Below are 25,999 nucleotides of genomic sequence, written 5' to 3'. Positions count from 1 at the left end.
TTGAGTCGCATTGTTTGCCCTGTTAGTTCTCAGTTTTGGATTAGCTGGACAGAATGGAATCTTCTAATAGGATTTCTCAGCAGGCAAAATATATTTAGCAAAATAATGACAACATTTTTTAAGTCACATATGCACATGTATCCACACGTGAAGAAGTGTGTGTGTGTGTTCTCATGTGCTTGTGCTCATGCCTCCCCCACTAAACCAAAAGATAAAGAAATCTAGCTATAGAAGTAAATTTGCTCCAGCATTTCAATAATTGTCTTTACTTCCTGAAACTGAGTGAATGAACCAGTGTTAACATTGAACACACACACACACACACACACACAACTATTAAAATTGAAGTCACACTATGCATACTATTCTGTCTCTCATACTTTTACTTGACTTATCATGTATATCATTCTCAATCTATTTAGATTCATCAATGAACTCCTAACAGTTTTCACTATGGGTATTTTAAAAACTGATTTAAACAGATGGTGGAAATTACAAGAGAGAAAAATGACTAATTTTTTTTCTTTTTAGTACCAGGAATTTAACCCAGGAGTTTGGGGGCCATATATGTTAGGCGAGTGCTCTGTCACTGAGCTGTGTTCTACCATCTTCATATATGTTAGGCGAGTGCTCTGTCACTGAGCTGTGCTCTACCATCTTTATATATGTTAGGCGAGTGCTCTGTCACTGAGCTGTGCTCTACCATCTTTATATATGTTAGGCGAGTGCTCTGTCACTGAGCTGTGCTCTACCATCTTTATATATGTTAGGCGAGTGCTCTGTCACTGAGCTGTGCTCTACCATCTTTATATATGTTAGGCGAGTGCTCTGTCACTGAGCTGTGCTCTACCATCTTTATTTTTTTGCTGTTTTGGTTTCTTTTTCTTTTCTTTTTCCTTTTTCTTTTTTTTTTTTTTTTTGTTGTTGTTATTTGTTTGTTTTTTTGAGACAGGGTTTCTCTGTGTAGCCCTGGCTGTCCTAGAACTCACTCTATAGACCAGACTGGCCTTGAACTCAGAAATCCGCCTGCTTCTGCCTCCCAAGTGCTGGGATTATAGCTCAGGCAGGCCTTGAATTCATGGCAGTTCCTTTTTTTCAGCTTCCCAAGTGTTGGCATCACAGGTATTAGTACCCCATCTAGATACTTTCTGAGCCAAGGTCTCGAGAAGCGATCTAGGCTGGCTTTGAATTTGTTCTATAAACCATGTAGACCTTGGGTTTTTATCCTCTTCCACCACCATTGGAGTAGTTGGGATCATGGGACTGTGCCAACAGTCCCAGCTGAATTTCACCTACTTGATTTAAGGTCAACTCTACCATTTGCCATTTGTGTTACCTCTCTGTGTCTCCATTTTCTTTTCTTCTAAAAAGGATAACTCATGTCCCCTTTACCTTATCATTTGAGAGAAATAAATGAAGTAATATATGTAAAAATGCTTTTAACATTGTTTTTAGTATATTGAAAATGCCTAAGAAATATTAGGAGTTACACTTATTATTCATGAAATATTGAAAGTATCTATGTTTTTAACATCATCATTATTCATGGCTTGTGTTTCTCTTTCTAAATCTAATAAACAAAGAATATCCAAATCACAACTGGGAAAGCAAGAGTCCCAAAGGGAAATGGCATAGTGACCATAAGATAATTCTCCTTGATTCTGGAAGTGTTGTCATTTATCTTTTTTGCTTCAATCTCAGATGGGGAGATCACCTCTAAAAGTGAATTGGACGAACTACAGGAAGAAGTGACCAGGAGGGCCCAGGAACAGGAACTCCGAAAGAAACGGGAGAAGGAGTTAGAGGCTGCTAAAGGGTTTAACCCTCATCCCAGCAGATACATGGACTTGGATGAACTACAGAATCAGGGTAATTGTGAGAATCAGGCTGTAGGTAATGGGGACAGAGAGAAAAGGCAAAACATAAGATCCACACTTCGAAATTTCTTATCCACTGTTTAGCATATATGATTTTATCTCAGTTTAACTACTGTTATGAGAGCTAAGTTTTGAATTGAGAAACTTAGTGATTAGAAATAGCACTACTTCTAGGAACATCTACTAAAAACCTGAAGGTTAGTGGCTAGAGAGATGTCTTAGTGGTTAAGAGCACTGGCTGATCTTCTAGAGGACCTGGGTTCGATTCCCAGCACCCGTATGGTGGCTCACACCCATCTGCAACTCCAGTCTCAAAGCATCCGATGCCTTCTTCTGGCCTCCACAGGCACCAAAAACGCATGAGATACACAGAGATATATGTAGGCAAAATGTTTGTAATATACATAAATTTTTTTTTTTTAAAGTTGAAAGCCCAAAGGTTAGAGGCAGTACATTATTGCATTATTCAGGGAAAATGTTTCCGTAATATCTAGAAAATAAGTCTTAACTTATTTTCTAATAAGCACAAAAGCATGGTCATCTCTTAATGTAGTGCTAGAGACTGAGCTTGAGGCAATGAGTAAACCAGGTGGGGTCTCTGTCAGAGCTGTTTTCCCAGCCGTAATTTGCTAGTTTTGGTTTTGGTTTTGGTTTTAGGTTGGGGTTGTTTCCAGATGGGTTCTCTCTTTGCTACCTAGGTAGGCCTTGTACTCATATCCTCCTGCCTTAGCCTCCCAAGTAGCTGGGATGGCAGCTTTCTTCCACCACACCCATCCATAATTAATTTTTGATCCTATGACAGTTCATTCCTAAATCTTAGATAATGTGCATAGACTTAAACTTTCCCAACTGCCTCATATTGGTTACTTACACCAACCAAAACCCACAGAAACAAATTAGTTTTAGATTATCACTACTGCCAAGAGACTAGTCTTCAAAATAGGAGTTTAAGAGCTTGAGTTAATCTTCTTTATATAGGCTTTGAAATATTTACTTAAGTTTTTCTTTCTCTAAAATGAGTTTCTTGCTCTTATTACTCAGAATCTGCTGATCAAACAGCATGAAGTCTAGGATTTAGTGTCCTTGGACTGGCTGCTTTTTCTCAGTTCTTTCCATACTTAAAGCAGCTTTTTGAATTAAATAGTCTCAATTGAAGACAGCTTTTCTTCGAACCTTACTGTGGTCTTTTCTTTTTGTGATATTGGGGATTGAACTCAGGGCCTCACACTTGCCAGGCTCTCTACAGCTGAACCACCTTAACCCCCACCCCACTGCCCTGAGCTCACACTTGCCAGGCTCTCTATGGCTGAGCCAGTCACCTGCCCCCTATTTTCTTTTGATTTAGGACAATTTTTGTCTTCTATTTCTCATGTTATTTGTTGTGCTTGTTTCAAAATGGGCTTTAAAGTCTGGTATGGTGGGATGCACCTTTAGCTCTGGCACATAGGAGGCAAGGCAAGGCAAAATCTCAGAGTTCAAGGCTAGTTTGTTCTACAGAACTAGTTCCAGGACAGCCAGGGAAGAGAAACCCTGTCTCAAAAACAAACCAAACCAAAACAAACAAACAAACAAACTATCTAAACTAAAAAGAAAAGGGCTTTAAAATTTTAATTCCTGTTAGCTGTTGGATTTTTTTCATTTTGAACTCAAGTCTTAACAGTTTGACGTTCCAATTTTATATTGTTCTGTGTTTGTATATTTGTATGTATACAGGTGCACATGTATGTTCGAATGCGTGTGGAAGCCAGAGGACAACGTTAGATGTTGTCTACCTTTTTTTCTTTGTTCCCTGGGATATGTTCTTTATTCTGGAACCTAACTGAGTAGGCCAGTCTGGTTGGCTAGAGAACCTCAAGGACACACCTATCTCTGCCTCCCCAATGCTGGGATTGCAAATGGACACTCCTACCTGGCTTTATTCAGTGTGTTTTGGGAATGAAACTCAGGTCCTCTTGCTTACCACACAAATGCTTTATCACCTCAGATTCCCACCCTTTCCTCTCCCCGCCCCCCTCCTTTTTTTTTTTTTTTTTTTTTTTTTTTTTTTTTTTTTTTTTTTTTTTTACCAGATTTTATCATTCTTGAGCCTTGGCTGGCCCAGAGCTCTCTTTGTAGATCAGGTTGTTCTTGTGTGGCAGTTCTCCTCCCAAGTGCTGAGATGACAGGCATGTGCCACCATTCCTTAGTTTAAGATTTATATTTCTACTGAAACAGGGATCTTGTCGTCTTTGATCTTGTCTTTTCTTCCTCTCTTACTTACATCTAGCATTAGAGTTGAACAAGAATCCTGCTCATTGTGTTTCATTATCAGATTTTGATAAGCTCTGGAGCAGCCTCAAAAGAGTACAGCCTGGAGTGCTGAGATTCTAGATAGTAAAGATTTAAATCTGCTATACTGATTCAGTAACTATAGTTTGCCTAGGTCTTTGTAAAATTGAGAACTGTTACATGCCTGGGCCTCTGAAGTGCTGGGATTATATGTGTGTACCTCCATGCCTGGCCCTTCTTTTCCCTCCAGCTACCACCTCCAATTGTAAAAATCAACACTCAGTTAATTGCAATCATAATGAAAGAACTTTGGGTCTAGGGCAGGAGGAAATCAGAGATGCAGTGATGGGATAGAAATTGACTGCCAAGGTTTCCAGAACCAACCTACTTTCCACTGTTTTTTTGCTTTCTAAAAGACAGCTGCTGTAGGAATTGAATTAGCTAAGGTTCTGCAGAGCCTTTCTTAGCATGTCTGTTTGTAGGTGAGTTGAGGATAGCTCAAGGGTGACGTGATGAAGAAAAATGACTCAGACTTTTTATCCCAGTTCATTTCATTTTATTTCTCTTATTTTGATTTTTTGAGATACAATCTCATTAAGTAACCATGAAATACCTGGCTTCTAACTTGCTATGCAGATCAGGCATCCTCCTGCCTCCACCTCTAGAGTATTGGGGATAACAGGCATGTGCTATCATACCTGGCTTGACATTTCATTCTTCCAGCCCCTGTGACCATGTGAAGGCTCAATGTCAATTCCAGTTGTAGGTGAAGTAACATTATAACTTCCTACCAGTTATGGTTAGAGATGACTAGAGGTAAGGATATCTGATGGTCCTTCACGAAAGTGTCTTTATTATACTTTTTAGTCCTTTCATCTGGCACTGTTCTTGGACTCCTCGTTTGTATCTCCTTTGACCTATATGCACTTTGGGAGTAGGAGAAATACTCTATGTTGTTATATGCGTGGTGGCTTTTTAGAGAAGGATACTTTTGGTGAATGAGGCATGATAAAAGTAAAAACATTTTGTTGCTAAAGAAAGATCAGTTCATGTAACAACAAATGCAGTTCAATGCTATGGTAGATTTATTTTAGTAGAAACTGTAGACCACCTCAAGCCGAAGAGGTGTACTGACAGAGCAGGATAGTGAGGAAGGAATTGAAGCTATGTTAGAAGCAGCATGGGCAATGTTCCACAGAATAATAATCCGTGCTGTGGTTATAGCAGTAAGTCTGGGAGTCTGATGGTTGACAAAGTATGACTTGATATTTTGCAGAGGCAGTTCAGTTCTAGGCATGAGAATCCTGTTGCTACTATGGACAGTATTTTGTTCTTTCTTGAGGAGGTATTAGAATAGTAGTGTGGCATTCATATGGCATCCTCCACCCCCACCCCTACCTGCCTTTTCCTGGCCTTGGTTTGATCTCAGTTAAGGCAAAAATGGATACCTTAGTTCTAAAGACTTCTTAATAGCAATGGACAGGTAGATAAAAAGTAGACAACAGGGATCTGTGTGTCCCAAAGAGAAGAAACAGTTCATAGGAGAAGTTGGAACTAACTATAATAAAAATGAAAGTGCTGGCCCTTTCAGGGAGGAGTGACGGCTTTGAAAGGTCCTTGCAAGAGGCAAATTCAATATTTGAAGAGTCGCTGCATCTGGAACAAAAGGGAGACTGTGCTGCAGCTCTGGCTCTCTGTAACGAAGCTATCTGTAAGTAACTCGATTGCTATGGCTATGGCGTTTCTTGACTAACTTCACAATAGGCATTAGTGTTGTCACGCAGATGGCCATAGGGACAGTTTTTAATGTCTCTTATGTTCCCAAGTGGAGGCCAGTTAGCTATCTTTCACCTTCAAATTTCAAAATGTACCTAGTGGTGTCACTGTGGTCTGTGGACATTTACTGGAACAACCTCAACAGGAAACCACAGATGGATTCTAACCCAAATAACTTTTCATTGTAATACTCTCTTCTTTTTGTTCATCCCCTGCCTTTCTGGTATGCAGTACTATACTGTAACAGCAAGGGGCTAAGGCTAAGAATTGGTACCTGACTCTTAAATATGACTCCATGAAGCTGTGCTCTGGAAAGACAGGTGCAGGTTCAGACCTTATTTTTTGCCATTGGCCATCAGAAAGGGGGAGTTGGGAGCAGAGTATGGAGACCAGAGTCAAACAGGTCAGTGAAAAGACGAGAGTGGCAACCTCCACATGCTAGCTTATATTCCTGGCTCCTTTTAAGTTTTGTCTTATTTTCTTTAGTGTTTTGTTTGTTTAAATTTTAATTAACTTGTTTGGCCTCCATGGCTTTCATGAATGTTTCCTAGAGCCAGAGCTGGTTCTGCGCTCTCGACAGCGCATGCACAGTCCATGCCTTGCATTCCTGCTGCATCTTTTGTTTTACCACCTATCTTTGCTTGGTTTTAGTTTAGTTTTTGTCCTTTTATTTTTGTTTGTATTTTGTGTTGTTTCTGCTATATTTTCTTTTGCATTTTAGCTAAACTAAGACTTACCCTGCATGATGCCAGCTCTAGCACGCACAGCAGAGCCCTAGTCGATAAGAAGTTGCAAATCAGTATTCGAAAAGCACGAAGCCTGCAGGAACGCATGCAGCAACAACCATCATCGCAGCAGCCGGTGCAGCCCTCAGCCTCTCTCCCATCACAGGGGGGCACCCTCCCTCAGCCAACAAGGTAGTGCTTGAGAGCCACATTAGCACATGGACATCAGGGGAGGCAATGACCATGGGGACTCCATAGCAAGGACTCTTGTCTTCTTCACTACAGGAAAAAGAGAAAAATATATGATTAAGGTTTTCTTCTTTAAGGTCAGACATACAAAAGCTCATTGCACAGATGGTCCTTTTCTTTATAATTCCTCAAAAGATTCAAAAAAGTACAAAATAACAAGCTATCCACATTTCCTGGATTTGTGTAGCAATATGATTATTATATCTGTATTTATTATGCCCTTATACATGGAATCTGATTGCACCTTTCATGTTATTGTAGTGACCATTTAATTTGGGATTTCAGTGTTTCCCATCTCACAGAGAAAATAACCAGTTTTTCTTGCTTTGATTAAACTGTAGGGAAGAGACACAAAGATTTTCTTTATTTGCTTCTCTAAGGTCAGGACAAGGAGAAAGTCCCAAGAGGTACTGAGGTAGTTTCCACATTTTAGGGGTATAAATATAACTATAATAAAAGATAACTCCCCCCCCCCCCCGTGTGTGTGTTTTGCTGGGAATAAAACTTAGGAGCTTGAATATACTACTAGGCAAGCATTCTACCACCAGTAAGCTACATGTTCTCAGCCTTGTTAACTATCATCTCCATTATGTTTGTTAAAATTTTTGAACATTTGCCTGGGTTTAGGTCAGAGCCAAGCACTTTTTGTTTTATTTATTACTATTACTTGATGAGATAGCTGTTATTTAACATACTTTCTAAATAAGGGGACTTGTAGAGAGAGCTAATAAGTGGTAGAAGTATAGAATTTAGATACAGATCTGTTTACTGTCAATGTTGCCTCCTTCTCTTCCTCCATCCATCCATCCCTGCCTCTTTCCCCTCCCCTTTTTCCTGTCTCCTTATAGCTTAGACTAACTAGGGTCTGGAATACCTTGAACTCCTGATCTTTCTTTTGCCTCTGGAGTGCTAGTATTACAGGCTTGTTTAACACTATCAGGTTTATTCAGTTCTGTGGGTTGAACCCAAGGCATCCTGCACGTTGGGCCAGAACTCTACTAATTGAACTACATCTCTAGGCCAGGTTTTGATTAAAGTATCAATTCATGTTACAAGAGTGACTGGATGACTAAACCCACAAACATTTGTGATATACAGTTTGAAAATTCCTTATCCAAAATGTTTTGAAACCAGAAGTAAGTGAGTCTGTCTGTCTGTCTGTCTGTCTGTCTTTCTTTCTTTCTCTCTCTCTTATCCATCTGTCTCTGCCTGTCTCTGTCCCTGCCCTGCTTTTCTCTGTCTCTATCTTTCTGTTTCTCCCCCCTTCTCTGTCTCTATCTTTCTGTGTGTTTCCCCCCCCTCCCCCCCGCTTCCCTTCTTCTCTTCCACTTCCTTCTCTCTGTCTTTTTCTCTTTATTTTTTGAAATAGGGCTGCTTAGGTGGCCTGGGATTTGCTAGCTAGACTGTGTAGGCCTCAAACTTACTACAGTCTTCCTGCCTTTAGTTTCTAAATTGCCAGGATTAGAGGTTTGCACTGCCATACCCAGCTCAGATTTCATTTTTTTTTTTTTTCTTCTTTCACATTTTGGAACACTCATATAGATGGTTTGAATACCCTTAGCCCTGAAATCTGAGGCCTGAGTTACTTCAGGGTCCAAACTTATTTCATCATTGTGTCCGTGCTTAAAACAATTGGGGTTTGAAGCACTCCAGTTATGGATTTTCAGTTTCTTAATCCTTATCTGAAACTCTAAAGTTGGAAATGTTGAAGTTTCCTCTAAGGGTGCATTTTTTTTCGTCATAAATATAAAACAGTGAGAATTAAGTAAATGCATTATGTCCTGATTCCTTCTCTTCACTGTTAAGAGACCCCTGTTCTATCACTGTGAGGAGACATTTGAGTGAAGAATGCAGTGGTAGTTGATGTCTGTGTACCCAGGAATCCAAATCACCTGTGTTCTCTAGTAACATCTTTGTTTTGTTGACTGAGCTACCCCTTAGGACCCTAGGGTAATACTTCTCTCCTTGTACAGCACCTGGGACTTTTTTTGTATAGTATGAGTGGCTTTTAGTGGCTTTTTCCCTTCTGTGGAAGAAGCAATTTTTATCTTTTGTTTGTTTGTTTCTTTGTTCTTTGAGACAGGGTTTCTCTGTGTAGCACTGACTGTCTTGGAACTTGCTCTGTAGACCAGGCTGGCTTCGAACTCAAATCCACTTGCTTCTGCCTCCTGAGTACTGGGACTAAATGAATGTGCCACCACTACCTGGCAATTTTTATCTTTTTAAATTTGCAAGTAGAATGTGATTGGAATGGGACTTTGTAGGTAGTAAAGAATATTGGTAAACACTGGACTTAATAACACACAGATTTGGGGATGCTTCCTTTCTTTTCTTTTGTGAACCTGTAAACTATTGGCTTTGTGTTTGCCTTTCTCATTCTGTTCATCATGTCTGTGAATAGCTAGAAGTGGAATGGAATGAATTGTGATTTTGGAAGATTTATTGTTAGTCAAGGCTGGTTGTGACTGGTTCTCTCCATTTGTTACAGTGAACAGCCTGTCCCGCTCCAAGTATTGTTAAGCCAGGAGGCACAGCTGGAACCCTGCAAGGATACAGAGCTTGGGACCACTTCCTCTTTGTTCCATTCACCTGCTTCCTGCCCTAAATTACACTCATCACTCATCCCACAGTCACCTGCTTCATCTGTTCCACAGCACAGTCCCCCTAGGAGATCTCCCTTGAAGCTTCTGACGTCTTTTGAGGTGGACAAGGTCAATCACTCTGAATTCCACAGGCAGGATTTACCTAAAGCAACAGGTAGAACAGAAATGAATTTTCAACATGAATGCCTGCCTTTTGATGCCCCTGAAGACAGGCTCCAAGGCTGCAGGGAGAACTATGGCTGTTGCAGCAAATTCCCACCACAAGAAGGAAGAGTCATAGCTCAAGATCAGCTGTTCGAAGAAAAAAAGAATCCTGTTGATATATCCATGGGGATGCCTTGGTCACATTCAACCGGAGAAGCCACTTCTGAGAGAGTTAAACATAGCCTAAATAGTACTTCAAATTCATCAGCTCAGCCTAGTATTCCCCCTTACAGTGCCTGCAGCCCCATAATGTCTGCTGCTTCTTCACCTGTGCTTCATGCTACTGACCCCATGCAGAAACTTAACCAACATCTCCAAGCCCAAAGCCTCCAAACTTCATTGGCTTCAAAAGTAGTCAGAGGCAGTGAGGAGCCCTATAGGCCAGAGTTCCCCAGTACAAAAGGACTTGTCCGCTCATTGGCAGAGCAGTTCCAGAAGATTCAGAATACTTCCATGAGAGATGTTATAGGTTCCCAGGATCCAAGTTTGCCAAATGGTCTAAGGAAGAGCTCTTCTCCTTCTGACTTTATGCCTCCATTATCCCAGGGTCCAGGAAAAGAACACTGTCACTGGGTAAAACAACCCTCTTGTCCAGATGGCAGGGAAAGACTGCCCTGCTGGGAAGAACCTGCGGGACATCCTTCTCTTTTCATGGACTCTGGGCTTCCTAACGGTGAAACCCCGAGGAGAGGACAGCCCAGGTTGGCTGAGCCAGATATATATCAAGGAAAGCTGCCCCAAGTAACAGATATTAGGCCCAAGGAGCTGGGTAGTAGTGTCAACCTGGGGACTCCTTTGCCTTTGGATTCTTGGGTAAATGTCACAAGGCTTTGTGATTCTCAGGTTAAACACAGGGCTCCTGGGCCAGGAGTAAAGTCCTCCTCCCATGATTTCCATACATGTATAACCTACCCAGAAAGAAATCATATCCTTTTGCATCCACACTGGAACCAAGACACAGAGCAGGAGACCTCTGAACTGGAGTCTCTCTATCAAGCCAGTCTTCAGGCCTCTTCTCATACTGGCCATTCTGATTGGAGGTCACAGGATGTGGCCTGGCAGCCACGTAGCCTAACAGGTAAAAATAACCAGTGGTGGGGACATATAAAAACTGAAAGCCAGAGAACAAGGTCAGAGGTGTGGGTATTGTTCTGTACAGTATCACTAGCTTACTAAGAGGCAATGCAATCTCTAGCTTTCCTCATAGAGCCTTCAGGACAAGGGCTAGACATTTTTTTTTTCTTGCTCAGAATTGAAATTGGGTCATAATTATCACTAGGAGAGCAATTACCTCCTTGTAAGGAAACGACTAAGTATTAGCTGGTAGGTTCTCCAGAATACAGTGCCAAGAACTACTTCACAGGTCTTTGAGAGTGAATTACACAATATGGGGAAGGTTGAGAAGAGTCTTCTTTTTCTGGGTTTTAGATGTTAAACTAATCCAAGAATCAGGCTTCAGGTTTATCTTGCAACAAGGATAGATAGCTACACTAATCCAAGTCACTATGGCATTTTCCAATTTTACCAAGCTACCAATATCAAGACCTTCCCTGGTTCTTTCAGGGCCTGCTGTGTATGTTTCCTGGTAACATTTACTAAGTAAGTACTCTTTAGGTATACAAGTCAGGTTAATATAGAAAGATTTTAATGAATGAGGAAAAGCTGGAATATACTTCACTATGCTTTCTTCTAATGCGACAGAAAAAATATGCAAGCATTAAGTTCAAATTAAGTGTTTTACAACTAATAGTATCATTCTGTTGAATGGTTTAGTGGGTAAAGGCACTTTCTGCTGGACAGTGGTGGCGCATGCCTTTAATCCCAGCACTTGGGAGGCAGAGGCAGGCGGATTTCTGAGTTCAAGGCCAGCCTGGTCTACAGAGTAAGTTCCAGGACAGCCAGGGCTATACAGAGAAACCCTGTCTCACCCCCCCCCAAAAAAAAAACACCCCAAGTCTATTGACTTGAACTCAACTCTCATGATCAATAGAAAGGTGGAAGGAGGCCAGAGAGATGGCTCAGTTTCAAGATTGTCTCACCACGGTATTGAACTCATTATGTAGCCCAAGCTATTCTCAAATGTATGGGGATCCTCTTGCCTCAGTTTCCCAGAGTATTAGAACTCAAGACAAATATATTAGCTTACCACAACCAGTTTTATTTTAACTTTATGGGTATTTTGCTTGCATGTATGTCTACACACCATGTGCATTCCTTGTACCTGCAGACTGGGACAGGACATGGCATCCCCTGGAACTGGAGTCACTGATGGTTGTAAGCCACCATGTGTGTGCTGGGAATCAAACCCAGGTCTTCTACAAGAGCAGCCAGTACTCTTAACTGCCCACCACATCCAGTTTTAAAGTGTTTTGTCACCTTCCAAAGAACTCTGATCCAGCTTCAGTCCCATGCCTCTTGTCCTTTATCCGTCTCCCTTACTCCAAATAAACACAAGTGTTTCCTATACACTGATCTGTTCTGGACATTTCATATGAATGAAATTAAAGAGTGTTTGGACTTTTGTGACCTGATTAGTTCTTACATATTAGTTCCTGAAGAAATATATAAACTCTGCTTTTGTTCTATATTTTAAATTTTCTAGTACTTTCAAGTTGCATGGAAATAATTTCGTCCATGTTTAACTAAAGCATTAAAAGTAGTTTTTGTTAAGAAAATTTCAGGCTAGATGTGGTGTTATATATAATCTCAGCACTTGGAAGGCAGAACAAGATAGATCCTTGTGTGTTCCAGGCCAGTCCAGTGTTCATAATGAGTTTCAAGTCAGCCATGTTCATATAGTAAGACTACATTTCAAAAAGCAAAAAAAGAAAAGAAAAATTTTAATGTATTAAAAAGAATAAAGATGATTGTTACAGTTAAGCCATGGTGCCTAGTACCAGTTTCTATGATGATTAACTTGTCATTTCATCAGCAAAAGGCCAGTTTTGATGTGGCCATAACACCTCTACACATACTTTTCCTTCCTCACAAATTTTAATTTTTTCCATAAGATTATTATTATAAACTAAACTGTACCTAGTCACATTGTGGTCTTTGTAACAAAATTATATGATGCATTACTTACAAGTTCATGCTTTGATAGTTTAAAAAACCTATTTAGATACACAAAAGCTGGTTGTTATATTCTGATTACCTCCAGTATTCACTACAGTAGCATGTTGTACAGGTCGATAGACTGAAATAAGCTATACTTATGTGTACTTACTTGTTTCTTTTAAAACACATATTAGGATGTTTATTGTTTCTTTCTTTTTAAAAACACGGGTAATGTGGACTGAGAGGTGGCTCAGTGGTTAAAAATCATTGAATGTTCCTTGAGAAGACCCAGGTTCAATTTCCAGCACCCACAAGGTGGCTCAGAGCCATATGTAACTCCAGTTCCAGGGAATCTGATGCATTATTCTGTTCTATGCAGGTGCCAGGTAGATATGTGGTGCACAGATATACATTCAGGCAAAACACCCATATCCATAAAAAAAAAAAAAAAAAAGTGACTTGAGTTTGTTCCATCTAAAGATTTAAGAGGTAAAAATTATAAAAATCAGGAAAAAAAGCTTTAAGACTTGGATTTGAGAACAATTCTTACATGTCACATCAAGAAAACAGGCACTAGATGGAAAAAGATAAACCATGCTACACCAAAGTTAAAAACGTTTGTGATCAAAGGACATTACTGACCTATAGGTATGCATCAGTGATAGAGCATATAGCATTACCATTGCATGAGGCTGGGTTCAGTCACCAAGATCATAGAAAAATAAAATTAAGAAAGGATATTATATAGGAGATAGCTTCATGACTTCAAGCACTGGCTGCTCTTACATGGAACCCAGGTTCAATTCCCAATACCCCATGGCAGCTCACAACTGTCAGTATCTTCAGTTCCAGGAGATTCAATGCCCTCTTTTGGCTTTGGTAGCTACTGCATGCAAGTGCTACACAGACATATGTAGATGTAACACCTATACACTTAAAATAATAAAATAATATAAAAGACAAAACAAACTAAAGTATTTACTTAGTGTGTGTATATGTGTGTGTCTCAGCATGGGTGTGGTGTTCAATGGGCAACCTGCAGCATGTGTGCAGTACCTGTGGAGGGCACAAGAGGGAGTCAGATTCTCTACAACAGTTATAGGTCATGAATTATGAGTTGGTACTGGGGATTAAACCCAGGTCCTCAATGCTCTTAACCGCTGAGCCATTTATTTAAAAACATTTTGATATGGTCTTATGTAGCTCAGCCTGGCCTTGAACTCCTTTATCCTTCTGCCTCTACCTAACAAGCACTGAAACTGCAGTTGTATGCCACCATGCCAGGCTACATTTTAAAATTATTTATTTGTTGGACAACCTTTTAAAGTAAAAATTCCTGCCAGTCCGTGGTAGCACACGTTTAATCCCAGCATTCAGAGGCTAAGACAGGTAGATCTCCAAGTTCAAAGCCAGCCTGGTCTATAGAACAAGTTCCAGGACAGCCAGGGCTATACAGAGAAACCCTGTCTCAAAAAAAAAAAAAAAAAAAAAAAAAAAAAAAAAAAAAAAAAAAAAAAACCAAACAAACCAAAACAACAACAACAAAAAAAACCAAACAAAAAACCAAACACACACACACCAAGGTGTGGCTCAAGAAGTTGGTGTTTTACATGTGTACATGTCTATTCCCCCTTTCTACCCAGTGAGGATTGAACCCTCAATGCTACATGTATATTAGTCAAGTGTTATACAACTAAACTATATAATTTTTAAAGCTCTCAGCTGAATCAGTACTATTATGAGAACCAATGCATTTAGTAACAGGAAATGTTTAAAATAATTAGTCTAAGTACTGACATAAACAGTATACTTAAGCGCTGTGGGGGGGGGGATGGAGAGGGAGAGGTACATATATCAAAGTATCCTATTCAGACATGTATATACATACATACATACATACATACATACATACATACCAAATATAGGTCAAGGGCAGGTACATTTTCACAAGACATAATTAGTTGGATTGGGATAACCCCTGGGGGGTTCACATATCCAGTTTAAAGCAGTATTGATGGTCAATTATAATTTAAGTGATTGAGAAAAGCTAGGAGTAAGTGGGGATAACAGAATATTGCACATGTCAATATTCCTGAAGTGATCCTGCCCAGGCAGAGTGGGAGAGCATCAGAAGCTAAGAAAATACTGTGCTCAACATTGAAAGACTTGAGTTTCAATTCTGGTTAACACACCATCTCAATCAGGTCTCTGGAACTCATTTCCAGTTACATTAATTAAAGGTAGATGCTTTGATCTATGATAACTATGATCATTTAAATTCTGAACTAAAATAGAGATATCATCCCATTCTTGCCAGACTATGTTAGAGAACATCACTATGTCAGACAGTTTCCTTATAGATTACAAATACTGATGATGATACTCAACTGACTGTCCTTACAGCTCCTTTCCTGGAAATGTCTTAAGTAGTTTTGATTTTTGTGGCCCATAGGAATTTATTCATATTCTGAAATTTTAGATTTATAGATTCAAAGAACATGCTTCTCCACTGAATTTAGAGATGCATATTAATTACTTAATAAGAGAACTTCATGTTTGTTCTTCCAGGCTTAGATTCTAGAGGAGAAATGGCTTCAACTTGTCCTAATGTTTTCCTCCTTAGGCTCTACAGATGGCATGGGGAGGAGACTGCACTCAGCCCCTGGTCTTGATCTCTCAAAGACTCCGACAGCAGAAATGGAGCATGTTCTTTATGAACCAAGCACAGTGCCTGTCTCTCAGGTATCAGTTTCTAGTGCTAAGGTGCTGGACTTAGGTGGTGTGCTAGAGAGGAAGACATGGAAAGAGGCTAGGGAAGTGGTGCTGGGTTGACAGAACATGGTAGCGTGAGGCTGCAAGGAGGGTGGGAGCTGGAGGCAGAGGAGGCTATCACCTGGTGACCGGCCAACTGCCTTTGCAATTGAACTTACTTGTTAATTGTGACTTGTAACCAGTTTCCCATATCTCTGAGCACAGGGCCTGGGGGAAAACCACAAGTTTGATGTTTTGCATCTGGCTGTGCCTGTCTGTGTGTTTGAAGGCAAGTTGCTTGCCCCAGAGCAGCCATGAAGCAGAGCAACATTGGCAGCAAGGGTACAGGGCAGCATACCTTTCAAAGGCACAGTTTGTATGATTTGTTGTCTCAGGTTACAGACCTCTTAGTAGTTACTAATGTCATGAATGAATGAACCTCCAGTGAAGCCAGCACACTGACGATCAGTCACTGCTTAGTGATTGGATCTACAGTGATTGACCAAGTTTTCAAAATGTCAGCATTGTGAGAGGAAACTTTATATTCAAACCATAACAAGAGTTAATGGAAACCTTTGAGAAAATCTGAGAAGCAAAAGCTGCTGATTGGGTGAGACTCGCTATGCTCATAGAAGGAAGGAGGAAGACTAGAAGAAGTCCTGTCTCACCTTCTCTCCAGCTCAGTGCACAGCTGAGTGCACTCCAGGAAGTTTCTAATCAAGAGTAAAACATATGAACAAAAAAAGAAAAATGGCTAAAGCCACTCCTTTTTGAGACTTTTTATTTTATTTCTGTGGTTTGGTTTCTTCTGAGACAAAGTTTTACTATGCACATCTCCCTCACAGCTTTCTGATTTACTCTGTAGACCATGCTGGCCTTGAATTTATGGTGCTATCCTGTCTTTACCTTCAATCTTTGGAGATTACTGTCACTATTACACCCAAGGAGTAGAGATCAATCAACAGACTCAAATACTACATTGTTGGCTAGGTTTATAGGTAGTCTACTCTTCTGAGAATTTCATATACTTTTCTAAAACAAGTTGAATTTTCATTACTATAAAGGTTAGAATACAAAGCACCCTCCTTTGAAGCTTGTCTACCAGATTAGTTGGATAGAAATGTAAAAATAGGTTTTATTTTGTTTGCTTTATTATTGTTGTTGTTTTTATTATTTACAGGGTTTCATGTACTCTGCCTAGTAGAACTCACTATGTAGACCAGGTTGGAATCCACAGAGAACTGCCAACCTCTGCCTCTAGAGTGCTGGGATGAGAGGCATGTACCACCATACCAAGCTTACTTTTTATTTGCAGTACCAGGACTGAACCAGGACCTCACATGCTGGGCAACCCTTCTATCACCTAACTATATACACTAAACCCCTTAAAATGGGTTATAAATACATGGTACAATTAGAAGGTTCAAAAGGATATATATATAATCTCCATCCAATTTCCCTCCCCAAAAGAACTCTAGGGTTACTGAATGTAAGTTCCAAAATGAACATTTCTTCTTCTTCTTTCTTCTATTTCTACTCTTCCTTTTCTTCCTCCTCATTTTCTTCTTCTCCTTCTCCTCCTTTTCCTCTTTGGGAATAGGTAGTTTCCCTGGCATAGCATTTGTTCTCACATATTTCCAATTTATTTAATTGAAATGTTATTTTCCAAAGAGAGTTGAATCTCTGTCTAGTATATCATGCAATTATTTATTGATTTAATTATCCTTTTCAAACAGTGCTTATTGAACTTATATACTTGATGCCATGTCTGACTCTGGGGATACTGTGCTGAATGAGTGATCCAGTCTCTGCTTTCATGGAACATTTATCTGTTCCTACTGCAGGGACAGATAAACACACAAACAGTTTTATAATATGATTAAATACTAGCTGCTATGAGACCATCCTGGAAGAGGTAGAATACCAGAGAGAAGGCACATAAAACTGAAGCACGTGTTCACTGGATTCAAAGAGAACAATTGGTTTGACAAGACTAGAGAGTCCAATGCAGAGAAACCATAGCAGTGTTGACAATGATAGGAAGGACTATAAACAGGAGTCAGATCATGGATTACAGAGGATTCTGTAGGTCACATAGGAGTTTGAGAGCATAGAGAGAAGTAAATATATTGGAGAGTCAGGAAGAAGAGGCTTAAAACAATACAGAGAAGGTGGCAAGAGCTCAAAGGTAATGCAGTAGTATTATTCCACTAGAAGTCCTTCCTCTGTGCAGCACTTCCCTAAATATTATGAACATAGCTGATGACATAACACAAATTCTGCCCTTGCATAGCTTATAGCCTATTAAATGAAACTAACTAGATCGGCATATAGATTAATGTATTATTCACTAAGTACTTAACATGGTTTCAGATGTTAGGGATGCTCAAATTAAATGTATTCTACTACAGGAAGAAAGACAATCATCGATAAATGATATAATCCAAGACAGCAATAATTATGATAATAAAGAATAAAGTAAGTCAAGGGAATAAAGGAGTTAAAGAGGTGATGTGTTTCTTTAGGGCTGCGTTTGGTTAGGACAGTAAAAAGTGGTGAAAGGAATTAACATTTGATCAAAAATTCCAGTGGTAGAAAGTTGAGGGCCATGACACAGTGTTCCTGGTAACAGAAAAGCAAGTGTAAAGGCCTGAGGTGGGATGTGTTTGTGTGTTTGAAAAGCATTAAGAAAGACGAGACGAGGCGGTGCTTATCTATAATATTTGTACTTCTGAGGTTGAGGTTGGAGGGGTTTTGTTTTGAAACCTTTTTAGTGACTGGGTGGTAGTAGCAGTGCACACCTTGAATCTCAGCAATCCAGAGGCAGAGAGAGGGAGAGAGAGGCAAAGAGAGAGAGAGAGAGAGAGGTAGAGAGAGAGAGGCAGGTAGATCTGTGAGTTTGAGGCTAGCCTGGTCTACAGAGTAGTTCCAGGATAGCCAGGGTTACACAGAGAAACCCTGTCTTAAAAAAATAAGACAAAAACAAACAAAATTAGATTATGGAGTTACAGACAGCTATGAGCTGCCATGTGGGCTCTGGGAATTGAACCCAGGTCCTCTTGAAGAGTAGCCAGTGCTCCTAATCATTGAACCATCTCTCCAGCCCCATCAACCATCTTTCCAGGCTGGAGTATTTTGAGTCAGCCTGGGTTACATAACAATATGCTGTCCCAAAGTAGTAATTATAATAAGCAAATAAGAAAAACAGTGTGTAAAGAACACAGAGACAATACAGGATTGAGTGAGAAAGATCAGCTACGCTATCACATGGGACCTTTACAATTAAGCAAGTAGCAGTAGTTTGGAAGATCAGATTAAGGCTTCTGAAATGGTCCAGGCAAATTTAAATATGAAATCCATATGTAGAAATGTCTTGACCATGGTAAATGGTAAATAGGAAGTTAAGAACAAAACCAGTATTTATGTCTAAGTAACTTAGAAAAATGTGGTATTAGGAGAAGTTTAGAAAACTTGATTCAATTTTGAATGTTTCAATGTTTTTGATAATAAATGAAATATTTCTGGGTTTTTACCACAAAAGTGAGGGGAGCCATGGCAGAACAAAAGCAACTGGGAGTAGGAGTGTGACCTTCAGAAGAGGCGGCTGTGGACTGGAGCTGTGGCAGGGCAGAGTAGAGTCCAGTTCTGTATTTCAGCAGGTAGTTTAGTGCCCAGTATAGACTTTCTTCAACCTCTTCATATGCTTAAATACCTACCTGCACCTCTTCCTGTCTCCTTTCCTGTCCCCTGTCTCCTTTATTTTTGGAGGTGAGGGGGGATTGAACCCAGGGCCTATTCTACAATTGAATGAAATCCACAACCCCTATTTGGTTCATGCTTGTGGTTTCTCCCTGCGCCCCCCTTTTCTTTCTTTCTTTCTTTCTTTCTTTCTTTCTTTCTTTCTTTCTTTCTTTCTTTCTTTTTTTTTTTTTTCTTTTGAGATATACTATTGCTTGTGTAGCCCAGACTGGCTTTGAACTCACTATGTAGGTCAAACTAGCTTTAAACTCAAAGCAGCCCTGCTCAGTCTCCTGAGCAGTGTTGATTTTAGGTGAGCATGTATCAACATGCTCAGCTCTCAGCTCCTATTTCTAAGTTTCTGTTTCAATCTCTTTAATTGTACAGTTAGCATTAAAGTGTTTGCTAAAGCCCCAAATGGTGGACCTAGGAAGGTAGAAGTTGTGAGGAAAGTGGTAGAAGGAGAGGGTCTTAGGAGTTTCCTAGGAAGGCAATCAGGTAATGTGTGCAGTGATGTGAGCCCCTCTGGAAAAGGTGTGTTGTACTCTGGTTCCTTCCCTTTCCTCCTGCTTGCCTCACTGTGTTTATCCAACCACATCCTGCCATGTTAACCCTCATCTTTATGTTTTTTTGTCTTGTCTCATTATAAGGATTCATCAAACGTGAGGAAAAAGACTTTGGAAACCGGGCACCATTGTTCCAGCTCCTCTTCCCTCCCTGTCATCCATGATCCTCCTGTATTTCTCCTTGATCCTAAACTCTACCCTCCCCAACCACAGTTCCTGTCCCCAGATGTCCTGATGCCCAGCATGGCAGGGGAGCCCTATAGACCCCCAGGTAACACTCCCCAAACTAATATTATCTGCTAAAATGTGATTCTTTTTCAGGGTCAAATCAGTATACCATCTGGGAAAGTTGGGTGTCCCAAGGTGGGATGGAATAAAAGACATGAATTACTGTTTTAAGATCAAGCACTGAATAATTTTTTAGATACCTTGCTTCACTCATGAGTGTGAACCAACCTGTTTCAGTCATGAAGAAAAAAGCTTTGAAGTGATAAAATGTAGTAAATAACTACTCTTCTGAATTTCCCCAACTGAAAGTATCATCTCTTTTAGCTACTTTTCTCCCCTGTTGTTTATTAAGTCTCAGCTGAGGGATGATGTAGGAGGACAGAAGTGAATGAAAGACTGGGAAGACACTGTACCTTGAGAACACATGTCCTATGTATAGACCCAGACAGTCCGCAGGAAGATGGCAGCACCCTTCTGGCTTTTGTTGACCTCCATCTAAGATTTTCTTTTTTTTTCTCCTTAAGGGTTTAACTTACATTTTAAGTCTCTGATTCTCAATGGGGAAAGAGACATACTACTTGGAACTTAATGGATGTTGGACAGAGATTCTTTGAAACATCATATAGTGCACAGAGCAGTCCCTTTTATCATCAATAAAGAATTATCAACCTACCATGTCACAAGTACCATAGTGAAAGAAATGTATAGACAAAGATATTCTGATTGTGTATAAGGGAAGTGTGCTATTAACAAAAGGCAGAAATCTCAGGAATTGAACAAGGATTTAAGTAGAGGCCATCTTACAGCAGTCAAGGTACTGTGTTAAGCCAAGTTGCCAGGCAGTGGTGGTGCATGTCTTTAATCCCAGCACCTGGGAGACAGAGGCAGCTGGAGGCAGCCTGGTCTACAAACTAAGTTCCAGAACAGTCAGAGCTACACAGAGAAGCCCTATTTAACAAAAAACAAAAGGGGGGAGGGGGGAGGGAGGGAGGGAAACAGACAGACAAGACAGACAGAGACAGAAGAAACACACAGAGAGAGGGGCCAAACAATCCAAAGAAAAACAATTTAGGCAAGGGTGGTCCACATCTTTAATCCCAGCACTCAGAAGGCAGAGGCAGGCAAATCTCTGTGAGTTGGAGGCCAGCCTGGTCTACAAAGTAAATTGCAGGACAGCAAAGACTACACAGAAAAACCCTGTCTCAAACTGCCCCGCCCCCATGAATAAAATATAAATCTTAAAAATGAAAAGCTAAGTGAGATTTTACTGTAATTTTTATAGGAGTTTGCAAGGGAAATTGAAAATACATTTGTACGTGTGTGTACGTGTGTACGTGAGTGTGCTTGTTAGAGAAGGATTGTACTGGGAGTACTTATGGCAATATCCAGGAGACTGTTGCATTTCCCCTAAAATAGAAGAGATTGATTTTGACATAATATTTAGGAGTTGTTAGGGTTAAGGGTATAGCTTAATGGTAGAGTGTTTGCCTAGCATGCACAAGCCCTGGTTCAATTCCCAGTACTGGGGAAAAAATAAAAAAAATTATATATATATATATATATATATATATATATATATATATATATATATATATATATATATATATATTTTAAACCTAGGGTTTTTTTTTTTTTTTTTTTTTCTGTACGTATTCTTGGAGGAGTAAAGGGTTGGCTAAAATAGCCAGGAATAGTCCTTTGGGAAGGAGATTTATTTTCTAAAGATGCTCAGTCTTTGGGTTTCTTTTCTCTTCTCAGGAACTTCGAGGAGTGTCCAACAGTTTCTGGCTATGTGTGACAGGGATGAAACTCCCCAAGGGGTCAAGTACACAGGAAGGACTTTGAACTACCGAAGTCTACCTCATCGTTCCAGAACTGATGCTTCCTGGGGACCAGGGTCAGAGACCAACGAACACACTGGGGCCAGAGTCCTAACTACGCCAGCATGCAAGCCTCAGCTCACCTACACTGCCACACTACCAGAAAGACACCAGGGTCTTCAGGTTCCTCATGCTCAGTCCTGGGGGAATCTTTTCCACTCACCCTCCCATTCTTCTACTGTTCACCCAGGGTCCCCACCATCCAGCAATCTTCATGTACCCCTTAGATCGACTTGGAATTCGGGTCCTATTCTAGGCTCCCGGACACCTGGTCCTCGAAGAATAGATATGCCCCCAGATGATGATTGGAGACAGAGCAGTTATCCCTCCCAGTATAGACATAGGAGGACAGGGGAGGAAAGAATTATGTTCGTTCTGTCAAATGCCACTGGCAGAGAGCAGAACAGGGTGAGATTTTTATAGCACAGCAGGTGGTAAGGCTTACCCTAACCTCTCCTGGAGCCACACCTTTATAGAACTGTATGGTGGCACAGTGATACTTTGCATCCTGCCAGTTACACTAGTCTCATCTCAACACAGACTTGGCCATTTCAGTCCAGGCATCATATGCCTGTAATCCCAGCAGTTGGGAGGTAGAGTCTGACAATTAGCATTTCAAGGCCAGGTAAAAAGAGACCGTGGATTTTATTTGTTTTTTAAAGAACGGAACCACCGCCACCACAACAAAAAAAGACATTGATTTTTCCTAAGGATGTTTGCTTCTTTGAGAGGGAATATTTGAAATTCCAGCTTTAGTGTTGGGGATGTAGCTCAATTGGCAGAGTGTTTTCCTAACATGCACATAACCCATGGTTATATCCTTAGCAGTGTGTGAAACTGGGCATGGTGGTGCACAACTGTTGTCCTAGCACTTGGGAGATGGAGGTAGGAGGATCAGAAGTTCAGGTTCATCTTTGGCTACATAGCAAGTTCTAGGCTAGTCTGGGCTACTTTATTTCTGGATACTTTTAGTCCCCATCTCCATCAGAGCCCTCATCTTCTGGTCCTATATTCCCAACTTTACACTCTTTGTTTATCCACCTGTCCATATTACCTAACTCTCTTTCTTCCCTATCTCCTATCAATGGAGAGGGGTATTTATCCCTGTAGTCAGTATTCTGACCATGTCCTTAAGGGAAGCCCAGCTGCCCAGGTATTATGGCCTGTCAACCTTCCTTGTGACTCAGACTTTAGGCCTAGAATGTGGAGCTGCCAATATAATATTTGCCCTTCTGAACAGATGGAGTTGGGCACACTAACACACCCTCCTGTCCTCAGCAGCAGAGCCATTACTGCCACTTGCTCAGTCACCGTTGTAAACTCTCAAGAGTCAGCTAAACTATTTTAGGGCAAAGCATACTGTTTTTGTAAAGTATTTTTCATTAATAAATCTATAAGATAGTTGTATTTAATCTCTTGTCTTTCTCTTTTGTATGTTCTTGCTCTTTTCTTCTGGGGTGAGGTGGCTTCGACATTTATATGAAATGGCTTTGACCAAATGAAAGTGTATAGCCAAAGAGGAGTTTAAAAATATATACTCACTGTCGAAGTCAACATATCCTTAAATACGAGTCTTTCCCTTTTGTTATGGCTGCTAGCATGTTAACTATTCCTCTCCTGCCTGGGACACTCAGTGCATCACATACTCCATTCCTCCCCTTGTTTTCTAGGCATTCAAACCACTTTGACTGACTCACTCCCATACAGTACCAGTCTTGGTGCCTTTCCTCTCTGCATTACAGGTGTGTGATGTGCCTCCTATCCCTTGCTCTCTTCTTATGACCCCACTCCCTTTCCTTTCCCCTTAAGAGTCAGGATATCTCTGTGATAATGAGATCTATCTTCACCCATGACACACTCCCAAAAGTCTCTTTCCTTTAAAAAGCATTTTGTAGTGGCTGGAGAGATGATTCCATGGTTAAGAGAACCGGCTGTTCATTCATTGGACCTGGGTTGTTTCAGCATCACATGCTGGTTCACAGCATTTGGTAGCTCTAGTTCCAGGGAATATAACTCACTCTTCTGTCCTCCATGGGGACTGAACACGTATGTTGCACAGACATTCATGCAGGCAAAACACACAAAAGAAAATAATTTGGGGCTAGAGAGATGGCTCAGTGGTTAAGAGCACTGACTGCTCTTCCAGAGGTCCTGAGTTCAATTCTCAGCAACCACATGGTAGCTCACAACCATCTGTAATGGGATCTGATGCCCTTTTCTGGTGTGTTTGAAAACAGCTACAGTGTATTCATATACATAAAATAAATAAATGAAAAAAGAAAAAAAAATTGTAAGTCCCCTTTGCAAAGAATGCCTATTGGGTTTTCCCTCCTTATTTATTCCAGATCTTGGTCTCATCGATGAACACAAAGAAACAACAGATGCTGAGAACGTTGTTCTTCTACCTTCCTAATCTTTGTGGACAGATTCTGAGCACATGTGTTATTGAGTTACAGAGGACTTTTTTGTTTCATCCTATTTGGATGCTATAATATTGGATGCTATAACACACATGGGCCTTAGTAGATATGTTGGCCGCTGAAACTTTGAACACTGCTCGAGTCACAACACACTCTTCTAACCTTTTATAAGAATTGCAGTAACTATGCATATGTATGAGGAGGACACATGAAGGCTGGAGTAAGTTGTAAGCAGTCAGTCCTCTTTCTCCACCTTGTGTGCCCTGTGGTCCCATCTTTGGGTTTGGTGGCATATGCCTTTATCATCTGAGCCATTTTATAGTAACTAAAATTTATTGATGGAACAATCTGTTCTTATTGACTTCATGGATGCTGGTCAACTTGGATCTGTTTCTGTAAGTTGCCCAAACCCAAAATTCTGTGTATATACAAAAATAAGGAACTAATTTCCAATTTTCTACCTATTTGGTCTCTGCTTTTCATTTTTTATTACATTTATTTATTTATTGTTTCAGACAAATAAAATTTATGTTTTAGTAGAGGTCAGACTAGAAGAAATCTATTCCTTCTTTCCATTGACTCCTTCGCCATGTGGGTTCGTCCTAAGGAACTTAGGTCACCATCCTTGACTGCAAGTACCTTTATCCATTGAACTATCTCTCTGGCTTCAAATCTATTTGCCCAGTGAATTAAGAGGCTATGGCCTCTCCAAGTAAATCTTACAGGTTCTCTGAATATCTCTCGGTGTCATTTCCTATTTCCCTTGACTCTTTTTGGTTCTTAAATCGTGGTGCATCGCCTTTTTCAGCTGAATTTATGTGCCTTTGGATTCTAACAATCTCTCTCTCTCTCTCTCTCTCTCTCTCTCTCTCTCTCTCTCTGGTTCACAGCATTCTGTCTCTCTCTGTCTCTCTTTGTTTTTTTCGAGACAGGGTTTCTCTGTGTAGCCCTGGCTGTCCTGGAACTCACTCTGTAGACCAGGCTAGCCTGGAACTCAGAAATCCGCCTGCCTCTGCCTTCAAGTGCTGGGATTAAAGGCGTGCACCACCACTGCCAGGCCTCTAACAAACTCTTAAAGCAAGGGTTAGAATTCTATGCAATCCCCTCCCGTTTTGTTGTGACAGTCTCATTTTGTTGCCCTGAGTGGTTAGACCTGGCTAGACTTGAACTCACAGAGTCTTGTCTCCCTCTGCCTCCTGAGGTCTGGTATTAAAGGACAAATTCCATTTTAAATGATAATGCCACTCTTTACAGTTTCAAATGCTGCTTTCATTTTTGTCTCTAGTCATACTATTATCACTCAGATTTTGTGATAAATTGTCATATATTTGTCTAGTAGTGGGAAATTCTGAGATCAAATTACATCTCTTCATTTACCTGGGCTCCAAAGCAGCTAGAAAATTTTCTTTTTTCCTTGTACTCATCAACAGTCCCTCAGTCCAGTCTGCACCCTCTCTTTACTTGGTTGTTTTTCTGCATGTAAGGAATTTTCACCTGATCCCTTGGACTGCTCTCGTTTCTGTTGTAGCTTCGGTAATTTTGCTCAAGTCCCTGGAGCTTGTCCCGCCCCCGCCCCCGCGCGCGCGGTGCATGACGGTCTTAGCCCCTCTGAAGGGAAAGAGGGTCCGCCATGTTCCCCGGCGGCGCCGCCGCTTGG

At 40.6% G+C, this 25,999-nt stretch overlaps 1 protein-coding gene across 10 annotated transcripts in view; it reads left to right on the top strand.

Moving 5' to 3' along the window:
• Usp54 (ubiquitin specific peptidase 54) overlaps window positions 1–24,408 on the top strand; it is a 93,106-nt gene extending 68,698 nt beyond the window's left edge. For 4 of the 10 annotated variants that reach the window (XM_076931207.1, XM_076931208.1, XM_076931209.1 and 1 more), the window contains 7 exons: window positions 1,702–1,869; window positions 5,722–5,856; window positions 6,643–6,838; window positions 9,384–10,780; window positions 15,383–15,501; window positions 19,899–20,085; window positions 21,801–24,408. In XM_076931207.1, the coding sequence (XP_076787322.1) occupies window positions 1,702–1,869; window positions 5,722–5,856; window positions 6,643–6,838; window positions 9,384–10,780; window positions 15,383–15,501; window positions 19,899–20,085; window positions 21,801–22,345 (2,747 nt within the window). In that variant the 3' untranslated portion in view covers window positions 22,346–24,408. The remainder of the gene's footprint in view (window positions 1–1,701; window positions 1,870–5,721; window positions 5,857–6,642; window positions 6,839–9,383; window positions 10,781–15,382; window positions 15,502–19,898; window positions 20,086–21,800) is intronic. The other 6 variants (XM_076931210.1, XM_034498609.2, XM_076931212.1 and 3 more) reach the window with 4 other exon arrangements.
• The last annotated feature ends 1,591 nt before the right edge of the window (window positions 24,409–25,999 follow it).

Source organism: Arvicanthis niloticus, chromosome 3 (assembly GCF_011762505.2).
Source record: "Arvicanthis niloticus isolate mArvNil1 chromosome 3, mArvNil1.pat.X, whole genome shotgun sequence".
In the NCBI taxonomy this organism is placed as follows: Eukaryota; Metazoa; Chordata; class Mammalia; order Rodentia; family Muridae; genus Arvicanthis; species Arvicanthis niloticus.
Note: the sequence above shows the minus strand (reverse complement) of the source record. Positions and strands in the feature narration are given on the sequence as shown.